We start from the raw sequence: 22,412 nt of genomic DNA on the forward strand, positions 1-22,412 counted from the left end.
TTCCCAGTCAAGGGCACCTACCTCGGTTGCAGGATTGATCCCTGGACCCAGTCGGGGTGCGAACAGGCGGCAACCAATCAATGTGTCTCTCTCACATCGATGTTTCTCTCCCCCCCACCACCACTCTCTCTAATAAATAAATGGAAAAAATATCCTCAAGTGAGGATTACCAAAAAATAAATAAGAGTCAAATGAAAAACTACAAGGAACTATATTACAGGATGGACCATTAATGACAGTCTCCTCAGATCAACAAGTAAAACCAGCTGAGGTAATGTCTAAGGTAAAAAGTGGGTGTGTAATAGAAGCAAGCTGTAAATACCTACTAGAATTACAAGGCTAATTATAGCAATAACGACTATAGGACTTAAGATTGCATAAATCAATCAATCTTCATCTTTTTTCCTTCTCCCATGTCCCTAGTACGTAACATGTGTTGTGATAATCGTAGTTAACCCTATATTTCAGCATTCAACTTGCAGAATATCAAAAAGAGATGTAGCTGTGTGAAAAATGAATGGATATCTCTGAGATGGCTAGAATGGCCTAAATTTGACTCTCACCTTTTGAAGACAGGGTTCGGTAATCTGAGGAGATATGAGACATATAAGCTCAATCACGTTAGACAGAAACATAACATTGCAAGTATCTTTATTTGGAAGTTCAATACGGGTAAAAGAGATTTGTTTAAAACGAGGTATACAGTGCTAGACTGTCGTCATCTTGCCATTGCTCTCACCTCTTTTCTCATCTGCAATGTAAAGCAGATTCTATATTTCCCAGAATCCCCTTTATAACTTCAAGTTTGCCAATGAAAAGAACACGTACAAGTTTGGAGAGTAGAAAAGCAGCCCCGGCTAACTCTCCAGGGGTGGCTGTCTCCAGATGCAGTTTCACAGGAGCCTCCTGCCAAGGAAATGAGAACTACCCATTGTGTGCTGCAGATGGAGCCACATCATTGGGCTTGAAGAGATTCTTGAATGTTGCAGCAGCTTCCCAGTGAGCCATGGAAACCATGAGCTTTGGTGTGTGCTTAATGTCTCTTTTCCTCATATTTCACTCAGAATTCTCCTGGCCTTCAGTAGTGACTACCTTGGCCTTACTGCCCGTTTTATAAAACATTTCATGCAGGTTCTAACTCCTATATTGCACCCTCTAATTCCCACAGAATACAGAAGAGGTTTAACTGTACACCAATATATATTACACAGCAGAGAGTCAATCACAAGTGACTGTGTAAAAGTGGTAAGGCGAGAAACAGAAATTCAAATATAATGTACATATAACTATAAATATATTCACCTGGAAGAAGTAACGATAGAACTAATCGATAATGTTCTAGAAACTTTTTATTAAGCTATAAAACCCCTCAATAAATTTTAAGGAATAGAAAACCTGAGGAACATTTTCTCTAATAAAAAGTGGTATTAGTAACAATAAATGTACAAAAAATGCACTATATAAAACCTGGGATTTAAAAACATCTTTTGAACCACCGAAGAAATAAATGAAGTTGTAATATCAAGAAAATAACAATGATGAAACTATATAGCCCAAACTAGAATTCAGCCTTTACTAAACACTGCTCAGAAAAAAATGTTATCTTTTATACATACATACACAATTTTAAAAAAATAAATAAATAATTTTCAATTGAAGAATTTAGGGAAAAAAACTTCAAAGAAAGAAATTTATACCCTAACCAGTTTGGCTTAGTGGATAGAGAGTTGGCCTGAGGACTAAAGAGTCCCGGGTTCGACTCCAGTCAAGGGCACATGCCTTGGTGGCAGGCTTGATCCTTGGCCCTGGTCGCGGCGGGTGCGGGAGGCAACCAGTTGATATTTCTCTCTATCCGTCTTTCCCCCTCCCCTGCACTCTCTCTAAAAATCAATGGAAAAATATCCTCGAGTGAAGATTAACAAAAAAAGAAATTTGTAAGAAAGGAAAAACAAGCTCTTGAAAGTATTTTGAAATTTTCAAAAAAAAATTTTCTCTAGAAATCCAAAACTAATCCATTGTTAAAATCCACTATAGATTTTCAAAATGTTTACAATAAACATTTAAAAAGTAAAAGTTTTAATTTCATAAATATATCTCAATTGCTACATTTACCTAAGATAAATGAATAAATCAAGGTACTATGCTTACTTACACACAAAATTGACATTTGAATCACCAATATTTTTATTTTATAATCACAGACTAAAGTTCTTACCTTTCTCCTATTTGATTCTCAAGATGTTTAACTTTTTCTAATAACTCTTTCTCAACAGCTTCTCTCTCCAATTTAAATTCATTTAGGGCCGTCTGAATAGCTTCTTCTTTTTCACTATTAAGCTTCTGAATTAACTCTTCTCTGTCTTGTTCCTGGTTCATTATGAATTTCTCTTTGTCTTTCTCAAGTTTCTGGATAACAGCTTCATATTTCTCTTCTTGTTGGGTGAGTTTTTCAGCTTTTTGTTTTTCAAGCGCACTCAATGCAGAGTCCAATTTACCCTGCAGTTCAACTATTTCTTCTTTCAGGTTTCTTTCTATTTCAAATGCTTGATGATGCAATGCTGTTACTTGGTTTAATTCAGCTTTAAGCATGTTAGATTCTTCTTCATGTCTACTAATCAACTCTGAAATACATTGATCTTTTTCAATTGTCATTAAAGTTCTTAGCTCTGCCAAGCCCACCTGATAATTTTCATTATTATCCTGAATCTTTTGGTTTAGTTTACTTATCTCTGTTCTCAAATTTTCCGTCTCTTGTTCAAGGAGAGATTTTAAGGTCTCATTCTGCTGGGCTCTGCTTTCTTCCAGCAAAATTTTTATTTCATCAGTTTCCGCTTCCTTCAATGCAAGTTCAACCTCTAATTTACATCTCGTATCTGACAAATCAGAAACCTTGAGTTTTAGCTCCTGTAGCTGTCGCTCTTTTTCCTGGATAATTGTGGCATGGGACTCTTTTATCTGATCAATTCTTTGTTGATTTTCATTTTTTAATTTCTCCAAAGAATCTTTGTGGTCTGTCATAACTTTCTCGAACTCCTGTGTGTGCCTGACATGCAGGGTGTCCTCTAATTCCTTTAAATGACTTTGCTCTAAGCTCTGTAGTTCTGTCCTCAACAACTGGATCTTCTCATCATTTTCAACGTGGAGCTTTTTAAAGTCTTTTAACACTTTCTCTCGTGACTCCTTCAGTTCTTTAATTTCACAATTTTGAGTGTGCATTACGTTTTCCATTTCTAACAACTTCTGGTCCTTTTCATTCTGCAGGCAGATGATAGCTTCTTTTTCATGCTTAACCAAAGCAAATTCATTATCTTTATTTTGTAACACCTCCTCAAGGCATACTAAGTCTCCTTTAAGCTTTTTAATTTTGTTTTCATTTTCTTCACTGTCTTTGATTAGTGCATCAAGTTTGTCTTCATAATCAGTTTTTAAAGACTGTAATTCTTTTTGATGTTTTTCATTTAGTGTTATTTCCACAGAGTATTTTACCTTTTCAATAATGTTTCTTATTTCTAATGCTATACACTTTAAAGAATTCGAGAAGTCACACTGTTCTCTTTGTACAAATGTTCTGAAGTGGCAAAGGTCTTCCTTGATGGTTTGTATAGTTAATTGTGAGTCTTGCGCAACAACTCTACATTTTTCCAACTGGACATTTAGAGACACATGATCTCCTGATTCCTCTTTACCACATATATTGGTATCCTGCATACGTCTACTGTCTATTGCATTGATAACTGATGAATAAAGTGATTCCACCATCATTTCTGGACTTTGTGGATCACTTATAGGATTAGGAGATGATAAATTTTCTTCTATTACAAACTCATTCACAGCAGACATAAAATCTGATTCAGGACTTTCTGCTAATAAATCCAAATCTAATGAAACTTGGTGAATAGTCTGTTCTCTGTTTGGATGGGGGATAGTTTCAAAATCAAATGTATGTGCATCAATGCTATCTGGAGACAATTCTTCTAAGGGACATACTGCAGGACATAAGGGATCCTGAACAGTGAGTGGAGGAGGAGTTCTTGGTGAGGTAGTTGTTGTAATTCCTGTTGCACTTTCTACTCTTGGTGAGGAAGTCGACTGTGGGGATGTCTGACTCATGGATGCCTGGAAAAGAGAGAGACAGGCTTATACAGCTGCAGCAATATCAACATTTTACACTAATAAAGTGAACCATTTGAAAGAACTTAATTTGCCTTTTGTTCACTCAGTAGATCTGTAATGGTCTGTGACATTTCATCCAAACTTTGTGCTGCTTTTACCAAATTATGTAGAGAAAGTACATGCTGGTGTAGAGGTTCAAAGTCACAAAGTAAGGGGACCCTGAAACAAAATATAATCAAATTAGATTTCTGATTTCTTAATTAAAAGATGAGTAAGTACAACCAAATATTTTAACCTATGTCAAAAATCACTACAGCAGCTCTAGCCGGTTTGGCTCAGTGGGTAGAGAGTCAGCCTGTGGACTGAAGGGTCCCGGATTCTATTCCGGTTAAGGGCACATGCCCAGATTCCAGGCTTGATCCCCAGTAGGGGGCGTGCAGGAGGTAGCCAATCAATGATTCTCTCTCATCACTGATGTTTCTATCTCTCTCTCCCTCTCCCTTCCTCTCTGAAATCAATAAAAATATTTTCAATTAAAAAAAAACACTACTGCATTAACATCCTTTTAAAATCATTACCAGAAAAAGCTCAAGAAACCTAAGCCATCATCATTAAAGTATTAGAAATCTCCCACAGTATGCAAAGTCAGAATGACTACTTGAAAAAAATTTACTGCACATAAGACATTAATTTCCTTATTTTCTGTTCATTTTAATATTCCCCAGAAATTTCCTAAAGTAGTCATAGGAGGGTCAGCCTATCATAAAACAGTTCTCTATTCTGGCATCTCCTAGCAGGGCTGTTGCTACTTTCCACAGCTCCGAAAACAGAGTAAGGTGATATCTACAGTTAAAAATACTAATGACATTTACCTGAGGAATGGCTGAACTTCTGAAGGACAAAATGATTGCAGAAACTGTAAATCTTTTAATGAAATATCTGGAAGCTCACAGTCAAACTTTCGAGGTTTCTGTGTCTGTACAAAATAGTAATAATAATTCACCACAAAATATACAAATAAATTAATAAGTGGTCTCTTACTATAATCAAATTGAGTAAAACAGTTAAAAATGCTTCAAGTAATCTACTCACACTTAATAAAAAAAATAATGAATATGAAGAACTAGTCAATGACATGATGTACTAGTTTTTTGAGTCTTAAATAACTAGGATACAGTTGTTGGTAATCAACTGGTGTATTTGTTCCTGCCCTTTTGTTTTCAGCATCTTTTTATGGGAATTCTAACATTTTCATCAACATCAAAGGAATCATTTGTTTCACTAGCACATAGATTATTTCCAAATTTTTCCTTGACCTATAAAATGATCATGAAGCTCTATCTGGCCCTAGCCCTATCTATATCTACTCCTGTCACCTGTTAGCATACCTTGTTGTTTTAACTTGGTAAAAATCATTTTTACCCATGTAACACTTCCTTCCTTGCCATTTTTTGGAATACAAACCCTTAGCCCTAGCCCATTTGGCTCAGTGGATAGAGCATCAGCCTTCAGACTGTAGAATCCGAGGTTCGATTCCAGTCAGGGGCACATGCCCAGGTTGCAGTCTCAATCCCCAGTAGAGAGCATGCAGGAGGCAGCCAATCAATAACTCTCTCTCATCATTGATGTTTTTCTCTCTCTCTCTCCTATCCTCTCGAAAATCAATAAAAATATATTTTAAAAAAATACAAACCCTTAATCAATTAAAAAAATTTCTGATAAGTGCTACCATTTCTTTATAATATGGCCAATAAATGTACCTTTAAAAATAACTCAATTTGTTTCCATCATTACCCTAAGTAGATCTAGAAGTGTCAAGATGCTCTTCATTAAACAGAGTTTCCTAGATAAATAAGTGTGGGAATCCTATTAAATCACTCATTCTTGAAATTCAAAAACACATGCATTTAAAGCCCTAAGAAAGCCTGCAGCACAGAAAATCGTTTAATAGCTAAGCAGAATGTCTGGGAGGTGAAAGGGGGGAGAGGGGGAACCTACAGCACTTCCTAAACTTCTTTGACCGTGAAGTTTGGTTTAGAAATATACCAAACTTATTTTTCATGGTTTCAATTAAAGCCACTTGAAGAGTCACCCTATTCTGATTTGTTGAAACATAAATGAAAGAAAGGGGGTTGATGGGTAAGAGAATAAAGAGAGGAAGAAAATAGGTGAGGACAGGAGAAAAAGAAAAGGCAGAAAGAAGTGAGAGAAGGAAGAAAAAGGTAAAGAGGAGAAAGACAAAATACAATTAAGAGAATCTAGTCCTACCAATCTTTACAGTGTAGTAAGACATCCCTTTGAGTTATAAAGACAATAAATAAAAAACTATAGGGGAGAAACCAAGATGGCGGCATAGGTAAGCACCTAAACTGCTGCCTCGCACAACAATTTCAAAACTACAACTAAAAGACAGAATGGACACCATCCAGAACCACAGGAAAGCTGGCTGAGTGAAAATTCTACAACTAGAAGGAAAGAGAAAAGCCCACAGAGAATTGGAGATACGGCAAAGGGTCTTTGTGCGCGCAGAGAGGAAGGGCGGCTGAGAGCCTGGCTGACTTTCTCTGGCGGAAGGGGGAAGGAAGCCCCCGACCGCACTGAACCCCAGTTCTGACTGCACTGAACCCCAGTTCCAGGCGAGCCCCTGGGGACCCACGCTCTTACGGGGGGAGTCTGGACTCTCAGGCGGAGACTCAGGAGCCGGGAAGGCAGAAGTCTGAAGGCGCGGCGTGCCAGTGCGCACAAAGGCTGCGGAGGTTGCCACAGGCTTTCCCTAGTGGAAAGGAGTTAGAGGCTCCTGAATGCACTGAGCCCCAGTTCTGACTGCAGTGAACCCCAGTTCCAGGCGAGCCCCTGGGGACCCACGCTCTTGCGGGGGGAGTCTGGACTCTCGGGCGGAGACTCCGGAGTCGGCGAAGGCGGAGGACTGAAAGCGCGCGCGCGCGCACGCCAGTATGCACAAAGGCTGCGGAAGTTGCCACAGGCTTTCCCTAGTGGAAGGGAGTCGGAGGTTTCTGACTGCACTGAACCCCGGTTCCAGGCGAGCCCCTGGGGACCCACGCTCTTGTGGGGGGAGTCTGGACTCTCGGGCGGAGACTCCGGAGCCGGGGAAGGCGGAGGACTGAAAGCGCGCGCGCGCACGCTAGTGTGCACAAAGGCTGCGGAGGTTGCCACAGGCTTTCCCTAGTGGAAGGGAGTCGGAGGTTCCTGACTCCACTGGGCCCCAGTTCTGACTGCAGTGAACCCCAGTTCCAGGCGAGCCCCTGGGGACCCACGCTCTTGTGGGGGGAGTCTGGACTCTCGGGCGGAGACTCCGGAGCCGGGGAAGGCGGAGGACTGAAAGCGCGCGCGCGCACGCTAGTGTGCACAAAGGCTGCGGAAGTTGCCACAGGCTTTCCCTAGTGGAAGGGAGTCGGAGGTTTCTGACTGCACTGAACCCCGGTTCCAGGCGAGCCCCTGGGGACCCACGCTCTTGTGGGGGGAGTCTGGACTCTCGGGCAGAGACTCAGGAGCCAGGGAAGGTAGAGGTCTGAAGGCGCGCACGTGCGCGCAAGGGTAAGGCTGACAGGAAGCCAAGACTGAGACTCCACCCCATCCAAGCTGAGCACAGAGCCTATTGCAATTTGGCAAGTCTAATCCTATAAGGCTGTCTCCAGCACCGAACTTCTCCCAGCATAGACACAGCTGATCCTTACAGCCAACTGGCCTGGTGGTCAATTCTTCCCAGTGATACCAACAACAATAAAGACTTAATTACAACAAGGCTGTACACACAGTCCACAAAGGGGTGCACCAAGAGTGTCCACCTCAGGTTAACTGGGGAGGCAGACCCACTGGGCCATATTGGAAACCTAGCACACAAATCTACCTTACCAACTCAGGGAAGCAGTGAAAATGCGGCGTCAAAGAATCAGATCACAAACGAAAGAAATGGAGGAAAACAAACGACTGGATATAGAATTCAAAACCTCGGTTATAAGGCTTTTTAAGAATATCCTAGAAAAGGCCGATAAATATAACGAGACCCTCGAAGATATGAAAAAGGACCAACTAGAAATTAAACATACACTGACTGAAATAAAAAATATTATACAGAGACCCAAAAACAGACAAGAGGAACACAAAAATCAAGTCAAAGAATTGAAAAACAAAGAAGCAAAAAACACTCAACCGGAAAAGCAAAAAGCAAAAAAAAAAATCCAAAAAGTTGAAGATAGTGTAAGAAGACTCTGGGACAACTTCAAGCGTACCAACATCAGAATTATGGGGGTGCCAGAAGAAGAGAGAGAGCAAGATACTGAAAACCTTTCACCTGGTGAAAGAAATAGACTTACAAGTCCAGGAAGCGCACAGAACCCCAAACAAAAGGAATCCAAAGAGGACCACACCAAGACACATTATAATTAAAATGCCAAGAGCAAAAGACAAAGAGAGAATATTAAAAGCAGCAAGAGAAAAACAGTTAATTACCTACAAGGGAGCACCCATACGACTGTCAGCTGATTTCTCAACAGAAACTATGCAGGCCAGAGGGAGTGGCAAGAAATTTTCAATGTGATGAATAGCAAGAACCTACAACCAAGATTACTCTACCCAGCAAAGCTATCATTCAGAATTGAAGGGAAGATAAAGAGCTTCACAGATAAGAAAAAGCTAAAGGAGTTCATCACCACCAAACCAGTATTATATGAAATGCTGAAAGGTATTCTTTAAGAAGAGGAAGAAGAAGAAAAAGGTAAAGATAAAAATTATGAACAATACATGTCTATCAACGAGTGAATCTAAAAATCAAGTGAATAAAAAATCTGATGAACAGAATAAACTGGTGAATATAATAGAATCAGGGGCATAGAAAGGGAGTGGACTGATAATTCTCAGGGGGAGAGGGGTTTGGGGGGTTCAGGAAGAGACTGGACAAAAATCATACACCTATGGATGAGGACAGTGGCAGGGAGGTAAGGGCAGAAGGTGGGGTGGGAACCGGGTGGAGGGGAGCTATGTGGGGGAAAAGGAGAAACAATTTTAATAATCTGAATAAAGATTTATTAAAAAATAAATAAATAAATAAATAAATAAATAAAATTAAAAATAAATAAATAAATAAACTATAAATATATTTTAAAGCTTTATAGCAACTGGTGTTTTTAAAGCCAAAAGCTTTTTTATGTTGATAAAATCTATATATATAAAAGGCTAATATGCTAAGTGTCTGTCCAGGTAATGACATCACGAAGCAACATCTGGCTTCCTCTCCCTAGCAATGAGCTCCTTGGAGTTTCTTCAGCCCAGGAACACTACTTGCTTTATAACCAGGTGGAAACATTTTAGACTGTAACCAAATGTCTGTGAAGCGTTTTCCTGTGCCTCATCTCATTTGATCCTCACAGAAGTCCTAGAGTAGGTAGATACAAGACTTGGTGGAATCCTATTTTTTTTTTTTTCATTAGCCGGAAAACGGAGATTTAGAAAGCTTAAAAACTTGACCTGACTGAAAAGAAGAAATGGTGGACCTTGAAAATGACTTCAGGTTTTCTCACTGTGCAGAATATAGTCAAACACAGCTGCAGTTAAATATTTTACCCTTTGTTCTCCCTGTGTGATCTACAATAATAATCTGCTTCATGTTCATATTTACTGCTCTGTTGCTGACAATTACCTGAAAGAGAAGTTGGGGTGCTTCACTGGGCTGAAAAAAGTTTAGCTAAATCAGAAATCAGGTATAATTAAGCAAGTTTATTCTATATCTATAAAAGGCTAAGTTGACTCGCCTATACACGGTACATATAAAGCTCTCGCTGGCACCAATCACATGCGTGTTTCCATCTGTCATTGTCAATAGTGAATTTGGTTGACACTTCTACTATAGAGAACCGCCGAAGAGTAATATTAAAATATTTCTAATTAATTTCCTTTCAATGTGCATGAATTCGTGCACCAGGCCACTACCATTCTGATAAATACCTCTACTTCTGAGATAAAGGTTTGAACACAAACAAAATTTTGTCATGGTTAGGAAATACATACACAAAAGGACGGAGGCCAGGAATCCAATCCTCTAAATAGGCGATTTCTTAAAAAAGACTTCCCTGTATAAAGAAATTAATACAGTTATAACTTTGAGATAAAAAACAAACAACAACAAAAAAACCCTCTGGTTTGTGAAAAAAAACGAATTGACAATACTTCAAGTTTAAAATTAATAATGGATTCAACTCTACAGTCCTTAAATGTTTCTATGGATTTCAATACTAATTAAAATCATATACATGCTATATAATGCTGTGTTCGTATTTACAGACTAAAAACAGCATTTTTTTACTTAAAAAAATAAACAAGTTATTAATGAAGAACACTTACTAAATAATTTCCCAAAGGATTCCCTTTTTGACTTTTCAGCTTCATATAATCGCTTTCCATCTTTGACTAAAGCACCAGCCCACTAAAAGGAGGAAAGCTTATGTTAATATCACTCAACAATTCATTAAGACTCATACACAATTAAAACAAAATTCAACTTGCATACCTCCCTGTAGTGTTTTATGAACATTTTTCTCCTTACAACTTCAACAACAGCTAAGCAGTACATCTGAGGAACTGTACTAAGAGCTTCAACAATTTTGACTCTTTCTAACAGCTCTATTACGAGGCGAAGTAAAGCTTGCAATTTCTCTCCATCTTGATCAGCATGAAGCATTACAAAGCAACACCACCTATAGAATGAAATGTACAAACTATAAAAATAATCTAATTTCAATATAGTGGCAAGAAAAAACACTCCACCACTTGGGAGTAATCAAACATCAATTCTAAACATTCTAAATAAGATAACGGAATCCCTTACTTCAATCTGACATGGAGGTTAGTTGCTAGCTCTTGTTTGGCAGTGGTACACTTCTGTTTAATATCCAACAGTTTTCTATGATTTTGCAACATAATCATCAACTGGTTTGCATGACTCAGGCATAAATCAGGTAATACAGATGCATCCTTCAAGTTTTCAGCTCTCATCTGATTAGCTAAAAATCCCTTTGAGAGAAAATATTTTAAAAGGTATTAACTTGGTTACATGAGAGACATGAACATTCACTTAAGAGGAATATATTTATGTTAAACAAGAACTGTCTTACTTTCAAAGATTGTAAAATCTACTCTTTTGAATGTGGAACATGTGGTCACAACAAAAGATTCAGTTTTTAAGAAGTCTATATTCTAATCTATTTCACTGTCATGCTAGAAAAAAAAGTTAAGCTCAGGGAGATAGTCACTTATCCAGATACATTTAATAACTTAATTACAACTAGAAAGTATGTTTCTAGAACACCTACTACACATGTCAGTAAGAGCATGATATTAAATGAAACACGGTCAATGATTTAAAGCCATGAAAGAGTAGCTGATTTAATCTTGACCAATGATATTTAATTGTATATTGTATACTTCCTCATAAAAAAAAAAACAATTAACTTTGCACTTTTTATTGAAAAGCCATTCCTCTCAGTATTTCTGGACTATCTTTTGTTCCACTGACAGATCATGTTTTGTGCTAACTTTAGAGCAATGACTAAACTGTACAATTTTACAGTATATTTTATTATTTGGTAGAAAAAAACTTTTTCTTAGCTATCCTCATTTATTTTCATAGGTGAACTTTACATCATTTTGTTAAGTAGGGAAGGGATTGTCTTTAGGCTATAAATTTAGACAGATGTGCCCTATGTAAAAGTATTCTTTTGTTCAAACAACCAGCCAAATGAAAGCCCAACAGCAAACACTTAAAAAAATGTTCAGAGGTTATAATTATAATCTCTTGATGAGGTTATTACTAAGTATTTTTATTGTGTTTAATAGGGTTCTTTTCCTATTCTACTTACTAGATAACACATTACAGAAGATTTCAGATTTAAACATCCATCTGACTGCCATACTTACTGTATAAATGATTATCTTTCTAGGGATTTAACCATAATGATCAGCAAAGAACAGCAAATGTGTCTTCGAAATTTCTAGTAGTTCTCTCCATTTCATCTTATTCTAAACATCATGAACATACTTAAATTTAAATGATGTGTATTTAAAATTAAGTCAAAACAGTTTATACATAAAATTAAGACAATTTCAATAGTAATTTTATCTTACTTTTTTTTCAAAATGAAATATATTCAAATGTGGCTATACTTTTTCTGTAACTTAATCCATTTCAAAATAACGTACTGCTTTTATCTCCTGTTAGTCTTAATAGGTTTTTAATTACTTTTTACTGAATCCAAGAAAAATATAGAATCCCCAATCAATATTTTGGACCATTGATAAAGGATTTCCTGACACCAAAACGACATTATTTGTAATACAGCACACTGAGAGAAAATAACCCCTGATCCAATCAAGACCGAAAGATCAAAAAAAAGCGTGCCTGGGCAATGTTTCAGTCCTTTAGGCTGTGCCTAAAGAAATACTAATATAGCCCGACCGGCATGGCTAAGTGGTTGAGCGTCGACCTATGCCCAGTGAGGGCACATGCCCAGGTTGAGGGCATGTGTGGGGCATGCAGGAGGTAGCTGATCAATGATTCTCTCTCATCATTGATGTTTCTCTTTCGCTCTCTCTCTCTCTCTCTCTCCCCTCTCTTCCTCTCTGAAATCAATAAAAATATATTAAAAGAAATACTAATATACTGAATGTCAACAGAAAAATTAAAAATAAACTAAAAAAGCCCTAGCCAGTTTGGCTCAGTGGATACAGCATCAGCCAGTGGACTGAAAGGTCCCCAAGTTCAATTCTGGTCAAGGACACATGCCTGGGTTGTGGGCTCGATCTCCAGAGGGGGGGAAGGGTGTGCAGGAGGCAAACGATCAATGATTCTCTCTCATCATTGATGTTTCTATCTCTCTCTCCCTCTCCCCTCCTCTCCAAAATCAATTTTAAAAAATATTAAAAAAATAAACTAAAGAAATACTAGAATATGCACATAAAGACAGATAACTGAGACATTAAAACAATGTTTGGAGAAACCAAGGTGGCGGCATAAACACCTAAACTGCTGCCTCGCACAACAATTTCAAAACTACAACTAAAAGACAAAACAGACATCATCCAGAACCACAGGAAGGCTGGCTGAGTGGAAATTCTACAACTAGAAGGAAAGAGAAAAGCGCACTGAGACTCAGAGGAACTGTGGAAAGCAGAGGTACCGAGGCGCGTTCACGGAGAGGGCAGGCAACTGAGTACGCAGCTGGCTCAGTACATGGGAGGGAGACAAAAGCTCCCAACTGCTCTGAACTCCAGTTCCGGGCGAGACTCTGGGCACCCAGACTCATTTGGGGAGAAACTGGACTGTCCAGCAGTGGGCGAAACTCAAGGGCGGCTTTCTCTCTTGCAGCAATTACCACGGGACACTGAGACACAGGGGTCTCTTAGGGCAGGGCTGACAGGAAACCAATGCTGTCTGCTCCACCCTGAGACTCCGCCCCATTCAAGCTGAGCACAGAGGCTTTTGCAAGTCTTCTCCCATAAGGTTGTCTCCAGCACAGAAGTTCTCCCAGCGTAGACACAGCTGATCCTCACAGCCAATTGGCCTGGAGGTCAATTCCTCCCAGTGATACCAACAACAATCAAGGCTTAACTACAACAAGACTGTGCACACAGCCCACAAAGGGTGCACCGAGAGTGTCCACCTCAGGTAACTGGGGAGGCTGGGCCACTAGGCACTATAGGACACCTAGCACACAAAGCCACTCTATCAACTCAAGGAAGCAACCAAAATGCGAAGACAAAGAAACAGATCACAAATGAAGGAAATGGAGGAAAGCAAATGACTGGATATAGAGTTCAAAACCACGGTTATAAGGTTTTTCAAGAATATCCTAGAAAAGGCCGATAAATTTAGCGAGACCCTTGAGGATATGAAAAAGGACCAACTAGAAATTAAGCATACACTGACTGAAATACAAAATATTATACAGAGATCTAACAGCAGACTAGAGGATAGCAAGAATCAAGTCAAAGATTTGAAATACAAAGAAGCAAAAAACACTCAACCGGAACAGCAAAAAGAAATAAGAATCCAAAAATATGAAGATAGTGTAAGGAGCCTCTGGGACAACTTCAAGTGTACCAACATCAGAATTATGGGGGTGCCAGAAGAAGAGAGAGAGCAAGATACTGAAAACCTATTTGAAGAAATAATGACAAAAAACTTCCCCCACCTGGTGAAAGAAATAGACTTACAAGTCCAGGAAGCGCACAGAACCCCAATCAAAAGGAATCCAAAGAGAACCACACCAAGACACATCATTATTAAAATGCCCAGAGCAAAAGACAAAGAGAGAATATTAAAAGCAGCAAGAGAAAAACAATTAATTACCTAAAAAGGAGCACCCATATGACTGTCAGCTGATTTCTCAACAGAAACTATGCAGGCCAGACAGGAGTGGCAAGAAATATTCAAAGTGATGAATAGCAAGAACCTACAACCAAGATTACTCTACCCAGCAAAGTTATCATTCAGAATTGAAGGGCAGATAAAGAGCTTCACAGATAAGAAAAAGCTAAAGGAGTTCATCACCACCAAACCAGTATTATATGAAATGCTGAAAGGTATGCTTTAAGAAGAGGAAGACGAAAAAGGTAAAGATAAAAATTATGAACAACAAATACATATCTATCAACAAGTGAATCTAAAAATCAAGTGAATAAAAAAATCTGAGGAACAGAATAAATTAGTGAATATAATAGAATCAGGGGCATAGAAAGGGAGTGGACTGACAATTGTCGGGGGGAAAGGTGTGTGGGAGGTGGGGGAAGAGACTGGACAAAAATTGTATACCTATGGATGAGGGCAGTTAGGGCAGAGGGTGGGGTGGGAACCGGGTGGAGGGGAGCTGGCGGGGGGGGGGTGGGGGGGAGGAACAATTCTAATAATCTGACAATAAAGATTTATTAAATTAAAAAAATAAATAAATTTTAAAAAACAATGTTTATAATAAGAAAAAACGGAAATAATCTAAATAACTACCAAAAGAAGTACAGTTAAATAAATTGTTTGATTCATCCTATGGAGGGTTAAAAGAATGACAATGGAGAAGAAACAAAAGATCAAGAATTCAAAGTTCTGCCTCTAGTGATGGCAGACTGTGATGTAACTGTAATGTAAACCAACCTTCCCATGGCATTAGTTATTAGATATCCAAGAAAGCAGTGAAGGAGTCAGACATATTGAAGGCGCCAGGATTTAGGAAGAGGAGGAGACCTGGAGAGGTGAGTTAGGCAACTGGGAATGCTTTGCCCTAGAGACAATTGCCGGTGCCTGAAGAAGAACCCAAGGCTAAGAATGGGTTAGCAATCCTTCTGAGAGTTCCTCGTGGAGCTAGAAAATAAAAAATCAGACACCAGTGCCAGCCAAAGAAAATGACGATGGAACACACCCCCAAAAAGATATCTATATGTATAAAAGGCTAAGTGTCCGTCCAACCGGAATCTATGATGCACACTGACCACCAGGGGGCAGACGCTCAATGCAGGAGCTGCCGAGCTGCAGTGACTTGACAGCAGCAATTCTCGGTGACGCACCCCTGAACCAGAGAAGAGGGAGCCTGATTCCTCGTGGGGCCGTGAGGTTCCACCTTCAGCTGTGGGTTATGTTGTTGCTGAGGCACTATCAGCCCCACATCTAGTTTACTGCACACTTGTGTTTGCGTTCCACACCCAGTACGACAGCAACTTTGCAGAGTGCCCTCTCGCACTCCGGGACCCCTCAGGGGATGTTGGAGAACCCCACAGGCCAGGCCAAGGGACCCCAGCTGTTGGAGGGACCCCGATCACGCCACAGACGTCCTTCGAGCTACGCCGAGGAGGGACCATGGGAGGTTGGCTCCAGGGTGTGTCTGGCCCATCTCGCTTGGTCCCGCCCCACTGGCCACCTTCTAATTAATTTCCTCTCAATGTGCACGAATCCAGGCACTGGGTCACTAGTATCCTAAGAAATTGATAGACTAAGCATCACAAGGACTGGAAAACCAACTTCCCATCTAAATCTCTGAAACAGGATTAAGGTGATGATCTAAATTTGTAATCGCCCCATCATATGCCAAAAGCAAACGAATTCTCTCTAGAAATCTGTAAGAAACAACAGAAAATATTCATAGACACACAGGCACAGATAAAGGTGTTAACAGATATAGCCTTTAATTACTATATGCTTAATGAATTCAAAGAGATAATGGATAAGACTAGATGTTTTGGTAGATAATAAGCTATATAAATAGAAGCTATATAAATAAAAAAATAGTGTTTAGAGCTAAGATTAACAGAGAATATCAAATCAATAGTTTAATAGCTATTCACACCTGAAAAAAAAACCTGAAAGCTAATTTGAACTGATAGGTAAAAAGAAAATATCCCAAACAAAGTTCAGATGGATATAATCATACAAAATACAGAAAAGGGTAAATGGAAAGGATGAGGTGAAAGGTCTAATACATGTGTAATTAGCATCAATGAAGGAGAAGGGAGAGATACAAAATCAAGATCTGAAGAGGAACTGATTGAAAGCCACAAATTCAAGTAGTACTACAAGCACAATGCAGGAGAAATACAAAGAAAGCCACATTTTGTCCTATTATAGTAAAACTGCTAAAAACCAAACCAAAAGTAAAGTGCTAAAAGCAAATCGCTAACAGCCTAGAATTCTCTATCAAGAAAATATCCTTCAGAAATAAAGGTGATTTAAAGAGATTTTCAAATGACAAAAACTGAATTTGTCACTAAAAGGAAATAAAGGACATTTCCATGTATATTATACACCAAATATTACTTAAAAGGAAAAAAGCTAATATGAATTAAAAAACAAAATTTTAAAATAAAAATAATCCAAAAGGCAAAAATCAGAGAGACAAAAAGGACATACAACTAAAAGAAAAATTAGAAATTATTGATTTAAAGGCAAATATTCAGTATTTACAACAAATAAGCAGACTAAATGTTCCAATTAAAAGATTTCTCAACTTAACTTTGAAGCTATAACTTTGATGCCAAAACTCTGACAAATACATAACAAATAAAAACTACACACATACAACTTAATATAATTCAATTTGCCAATATATTACTCTAAATCCAGATATACATAAAAAAGACAATGTATTATGGTGACACAGAGTTAATTCCACGAATCTGAATATGGTTCAAAATTAGAACTGCCCATCTGCGTGGCTCAGTGGTTGAGGGTTGACCTATGAACCAGGAGATCACAGTTCGATTCCCAGTCAGGGCACATACCCAGGTTGTGGGCTCGATTCCCAGTGGGAGGCATGCAGGAGGCAGCCAATCAATGATTCTCTCTCATCATTGATGTTTCTATCTCTCTGTCTCTCCCTCTTCCTTCCTATCTAAAATCAATTAAAAATATTTTTAAAAATTAGAACTTAAATGTAACTTTCATAATCTGAGAAAGGGTATCTACTGAAACAAGGAGAGAAAAAAACCTACTATAAACATTAAAACTTTGAAATGTTGGCCACTTTCTATAGATCAGGAATTAAACAAGAACTCACACTATTGCAGCACTGTATTGGTGGTCCAATTAGTGCAAAAAAGACAAAATAAAAGAATTCAGTTCACAGCACAGTGCCTGAATCCTAAATCACGAGAGAAAAGGAGAGAGTGTAGAAATTACAAGGTAAATTCCATCAGTAAATTATACATTTGTGCCCATTAAAATGATTACTCATTCGTATGTTCTAATGAAAGAACATACTCAGACCACTGGAAAAGCATGTTTAAAAGTCAACTCTTGCTACAGACTGTTTCGCCAGAGTGCCTGCCAGGGTACATGGAGGACAACGCTGTGATGATCTGCAGTCACTTGTATGGAAGGAAATGTCTAGGTTAGTTAATCCCTCTTTTGTGTGTGTGATAAACCCGATTTGACAGAATTCTTGGAACACTGCATTAAATTAAACCTAAAAGCCTAAGTATTGGTCAATTCTTTAAGATTTTATATTTTCCTTCTGTCCTTTATAAATTTCATTTTTTCTGTGTACTTTTTTTGAGAGGAGAGCAGGACGTATTCACATGTTTAGTACAATGACTGCTTGATATGTTCTCTCAACACCTTTTTTTCAGCTGCTCACAGCATTTTCATTGTTTATCTTTCAGTTGTCATCTAAAACAGTCTAAGCTCAATTTATTTTATCAAACCAAAATATTAAGAACATGATTTATTACATGGAAACAATAATACTGCCTTCACAATATTCAAGGGTGAAGTGAAAACATGGTGCATATCAAATTGATATTGCACATAAAATAACTTCATAGAAAAGTTACAAATTCCTTTTCCTGAGAGAAGTTTGAAATAAGCACCTGAGCAAGTTCTTTCTGCTCATTCACCAGTCGGCCACAGCTAGCAATCATCTGATCCAGGGCATACAACCGATCTTCGAGTCCTTTAATGGCTTTCATATTCTGATTATCAAGTTTGGCAATAGTTTGACGGCATTCTACTATAAATGGTCGAATAATCCTTGGATCAAGCTAAATGACAAGGACACATGAATAAATTGTCATCAAATAGTTTGATACAGCTTCAGAGAAAAATACAAGAGGAATCTGAGATTTTATTTTCAGAAGAAGGTCAAGAATAGGATAATTATGTTAATAAAACACAAGTACTACTGATTATATGGAAATACATAATTAAGAATATAGCCCTAGCCAGTTTGGCTCAATAGAGCATTGTCATGCAGACTAAAGGGTCCCAGGCTCGATTCCGGTCAAGGACATGTATGTACCTTGGCTGCAAGCTTGGTCCCAGGCCCTGGTCAGGGCGTGTGCAAGAGGCAACCAATCAGTGTGTCTCTCTCACATCAATGTTTCTCTCTTGTATCTCTTCCCCTCCCTTCCACTCTCTCTAAAAAAGTCAATGGAAAAATATCCTCGGGTGAGGCTAACAACAGTAACAAAAAAGAATGTTTCCAGGAATTACACATTTCAATCAATGCCACAAACTATTCAACTGTTACTATCCCAAATAAAATGTAATTTTCAAGGTCTAAAACACATTCTTTGGTCATTGACTATCTTATCAATCCCACTTCTCTCTAAAACATAACATCTTCAAATTTACTTCCCTCCTGGAGAGATCTCTGTTCTCAATCGCTAGCTCCTCAAGGAGCTGGATCAACTACAGTCCCCCTTTCTCTTGTAATACTTTACACGGGCAGGCTTTCTGCATGCACTCTCCATAAAACCATTAAGCCAAAGATCACCAATGACCGTGTTTCCGTTGAGGCTCTTTTACATTAAGCACTGAAGACAGCCTTTTCCAAATTTTAAAGCTTTTGGCATTACCTCAGGAGTTCCTTCACATACACTTTTCTGGCTCCTTTTCCTACCTAATCCATAAACACAGATGAACCAGAAGCACTCAGTGCTTATTAGGCCATTTTTACTCTTCTTTACATCACTTCAGCGTAACTTCTATAGAGCTAACTCCCATCCCTTTTTTAATCCCTGATCCTTATACGTTTTCATCCAGTGTTTCTGACTGCTTGTTAATCCCTATGTATGGATATCAACTATGATATGTTCTATTACTAGCTCATGTTTCCTGTGGAAATCCCTAAATGGTTTCTTTCAACCCACAATGACATCCAAAAACACAGAATACAGTAAAGGCTTCTGTGATCTGATACCAATAATACTTTCCAGACCTACCTTCTTTTGAAACTGAATTGCCTACTATATCCACACAAACCCTGTGCTTCTCTACTTCTGACCTTGGTTCACTTTGATTGTACCGCCTAGCTTTTAAAGCCCATCGCTGCCTCTCTGTAAGGGTCATAGACAAATACTACCTCCTTCATGATGCCTTTCATGATCTCTACACAGTCAAAAGGACTGTAAATTATTTGTTTTATGAACAGCTTCTGGTTCACAGATAATATACAAAAATAGTTAAAAATAAACCATTCTAATGTTATTATCACGAATACAATCCTACCCTATATAATAAAAGCCTAGTGACCGAACGATGAAATGGCCAGAACGACCGGTTGACCAGTCACTATGACGCACACTGACCACCAGAGGGGCAGACACGCAATGCAGAAGCTGACCTCTGGTGGTCAGTGCACTCCCCCACAGTGGGAGCGCCGTTCAGCTGACCCAGATGAGTGGCGCCCCCACAGCCAGCCACGCCCCCCCCACTAGTGCACGAATCCCATGAACCAGGCCTCTAGTGTAATTAATATGAGGATACCATTTGTGACACCACAAAAAAGGAAACAGACATTATTTAAATATAAGCAGCACTTCCTTGTACTGAAACTTGTGCAAATGTGAACATCTTCTCACTTTTCTCAATTTCATGGTAACTGAGTCCAATGTGCACACATTTCCAATCTAAAGTATTGTACAAACCAAAGACTAGCTGTAAATCATTAGGGTGATAAAGGGCTAAAAAGAGATGACTGAAATAGATTCAAATTTTCAACTTGGGCAAAATTAAAACTATACATAGAATTAACTACTCAAGAATGTGTGTATTTCATTGAATGTAAATCATCAGTGTAAATAAAACCTATAAAAAACAAAATTTTCTTTTACTCCAAAACTCATTATTTCTATTTTAACACAATACCCATTCTCCCATTTCATAAAATACTTAGTATAAATAATATAATTTCAATAATAAAAAATATCAAATTAACATTACTTACCCTGCTCATTGAATCAAAGCACTTCCTAACTAATGATTCCACGTCATTAGGTCTATCTTGAACATTTATCCAGTCTAACAAAGAAACATTAAAAAAAGGCAGATCTCTGTCTTTAGCATCTACAGAAGTTTCATCCTGCTGAGCAGTACTTTGACAAGTTTCCCCAATTTCAACATCTGTGGTATCTGGGGCTACATGTTCCACTGACTTGTGAAATGAGGTTAATAAGGATTTGTTAGTTGTCCTAGGCGTATCGGGAGAGAGCACCAGTTCAGTGGAAGTTTTCATCTCAGCCTTTTCTGAGCCTTCATGTTCAGGTAAAGAATCCACTCTTCCCAAACATTCCCTGTAACTATGTCTGGTTAGGCACTCCAACAGCGGAATCTTGGCCATTACTGAAACCGCAGTTCCTAAACTTAAAATATAAAAGTTCTGTTAGGAAAATGACAGGACTACTCTAATTAGAGATCAACATTTTGAAAGATTAGCATTTAATTATTACACAAATCTTACCACCTTTCTATTATGTTATACATATGTAAAGCAACCTAGGAGGTGTTCTTTAAATGAAACCTAGTTAGATGGAGAGAAAGGTATCAACACATTTAAATTCTATTCTAAAGTAAAGTTTGTCAGTTCACACTAAATAAGTGAACACCTGGTTTTTATCAAACCTAAAATATAAGAAATTCAAACTTACAGGAAAGATTTACCATAGCAATCCCTTAGGATAATTTTTATCTTTAAGTCAATCAAGTATTTTTGACATACTGAAAGCACAGGATAAAATTAACAATCTTAATAAAGATTAAGGTAACTCTTACATTCATCAGACCCTGAAAATAAAATAGACATATGTTGTCAAAAGCCATAGGTAAAAGATAAAATCTTGATGATGTGTCTTCTGTAAAAATATATGTAAAATGATCCCGGGTCCTACATTAAATTAACATATCTAAGTGACTCTCTAAAAAATAGTTACTTGAAAAGGTTTTTATATAAACTTTTAAAAGATATTTCAAGTCTTAATTAATGATTCCCTTTCCTTCCCAAGATTTGTCCCATCATCAACTTGAGGCCAAATCTTCTAAAGATTTAGCCCACAAAACAGAAACTTTATTTTATTAAAGGTTCACTTGAATTAATGAATGAATGAAAAAAAATCCCAATTCAAGGCAATAAAATACTAAACAAACACAAAAAATTGAAAGCATATATACACACACACACACACACACACACACACACACACACAATATTTTCTATATAATAGAAAATATTGCTATATTTTCATATTCATTATAGCCCTTTTTTAAAAAAGAAGCAATGGGTATCAGGTGTGCTTATATACAAAGAACCAGAAAACCATCTAAACAAGAGCTAGAACACATTGGCTTTTTTCCATCTTAGCAAGCCTAAATCATATGGCCACATTTTAAAAAGAAATTACATTTTCCTTGATTGGTTAATGTTTTGAAATTTTTCCCATTTCCATTAGGTATGTTATTTTCTTTATGTTACCTTTACTTTATTGGAAAGTTGTTAGCAAGCTGAGAGGATGCAAAGATTCTTGGGTGCCAAAAG

General features: G+C 38.1%; 1 protein-coding gene across 3 annotated transcripts in view; it reads right to left on the reverse strand.

Moving 5' to 3' along the window:
- Positions 1–22,412, reverse strand: part of RB1CC1 (RB1 inducible coiled-coil 1) — a 75,863-nt gene that overhangs the window by 28,606 nt on the left and 24,845 nt on the right. For all 3 annotated transcript variants that reach the window (XM_080646351.1, XM_080646350.1, XM_080646352.1), the window contains 9 exons: positions 20,829–21,243; positions 18,472–18,642; positions 10,955–11,139; positions 10,637–10,823; positions 10,471–10,552; positions 10,138–10,199; positions 4,986–5,089; positions 4,206–4,332; positions 2,216–4,116 (listed from right to left, as the gene is read on the reverse strand). In XM_080646351.1, coding sequence (XP_080502477.1) covers positions 2,216–4,116; positions 4,206–4,332; positions 4,986–5,089; positions 10,138–10,199; positions 10,471–10,552; positions 10,637–10,823; positions 10,955–11,139; positions 18,472–18,642; positions 20,829–21,243 — 3,234 coding nt within the window. The remainder of the gene's footprint in view (positions 1–2,215; positions 4,117–4,205; positions 4,333–4,985; positions 5,090–10,137; positions 10,200–10,470; positions 10,553–10,636; positions 10,824–10,954; positions 11,140–18,471; positions 18,643–20,828; positions 21,244–22,412) is intronic.

This window comes from Plecotus auritus, assembly GCF_963455305.1.
Source record: "Plecotus auritus genome assembly, chromosome: 11".
In the NCBI taxonomy this organism is placed as follows: Eukaryota; Metazoa; Chordata; class Mammalia; order Chiroptera; family Vespertilionidae; genus Plecotus; species Plecotus auritus.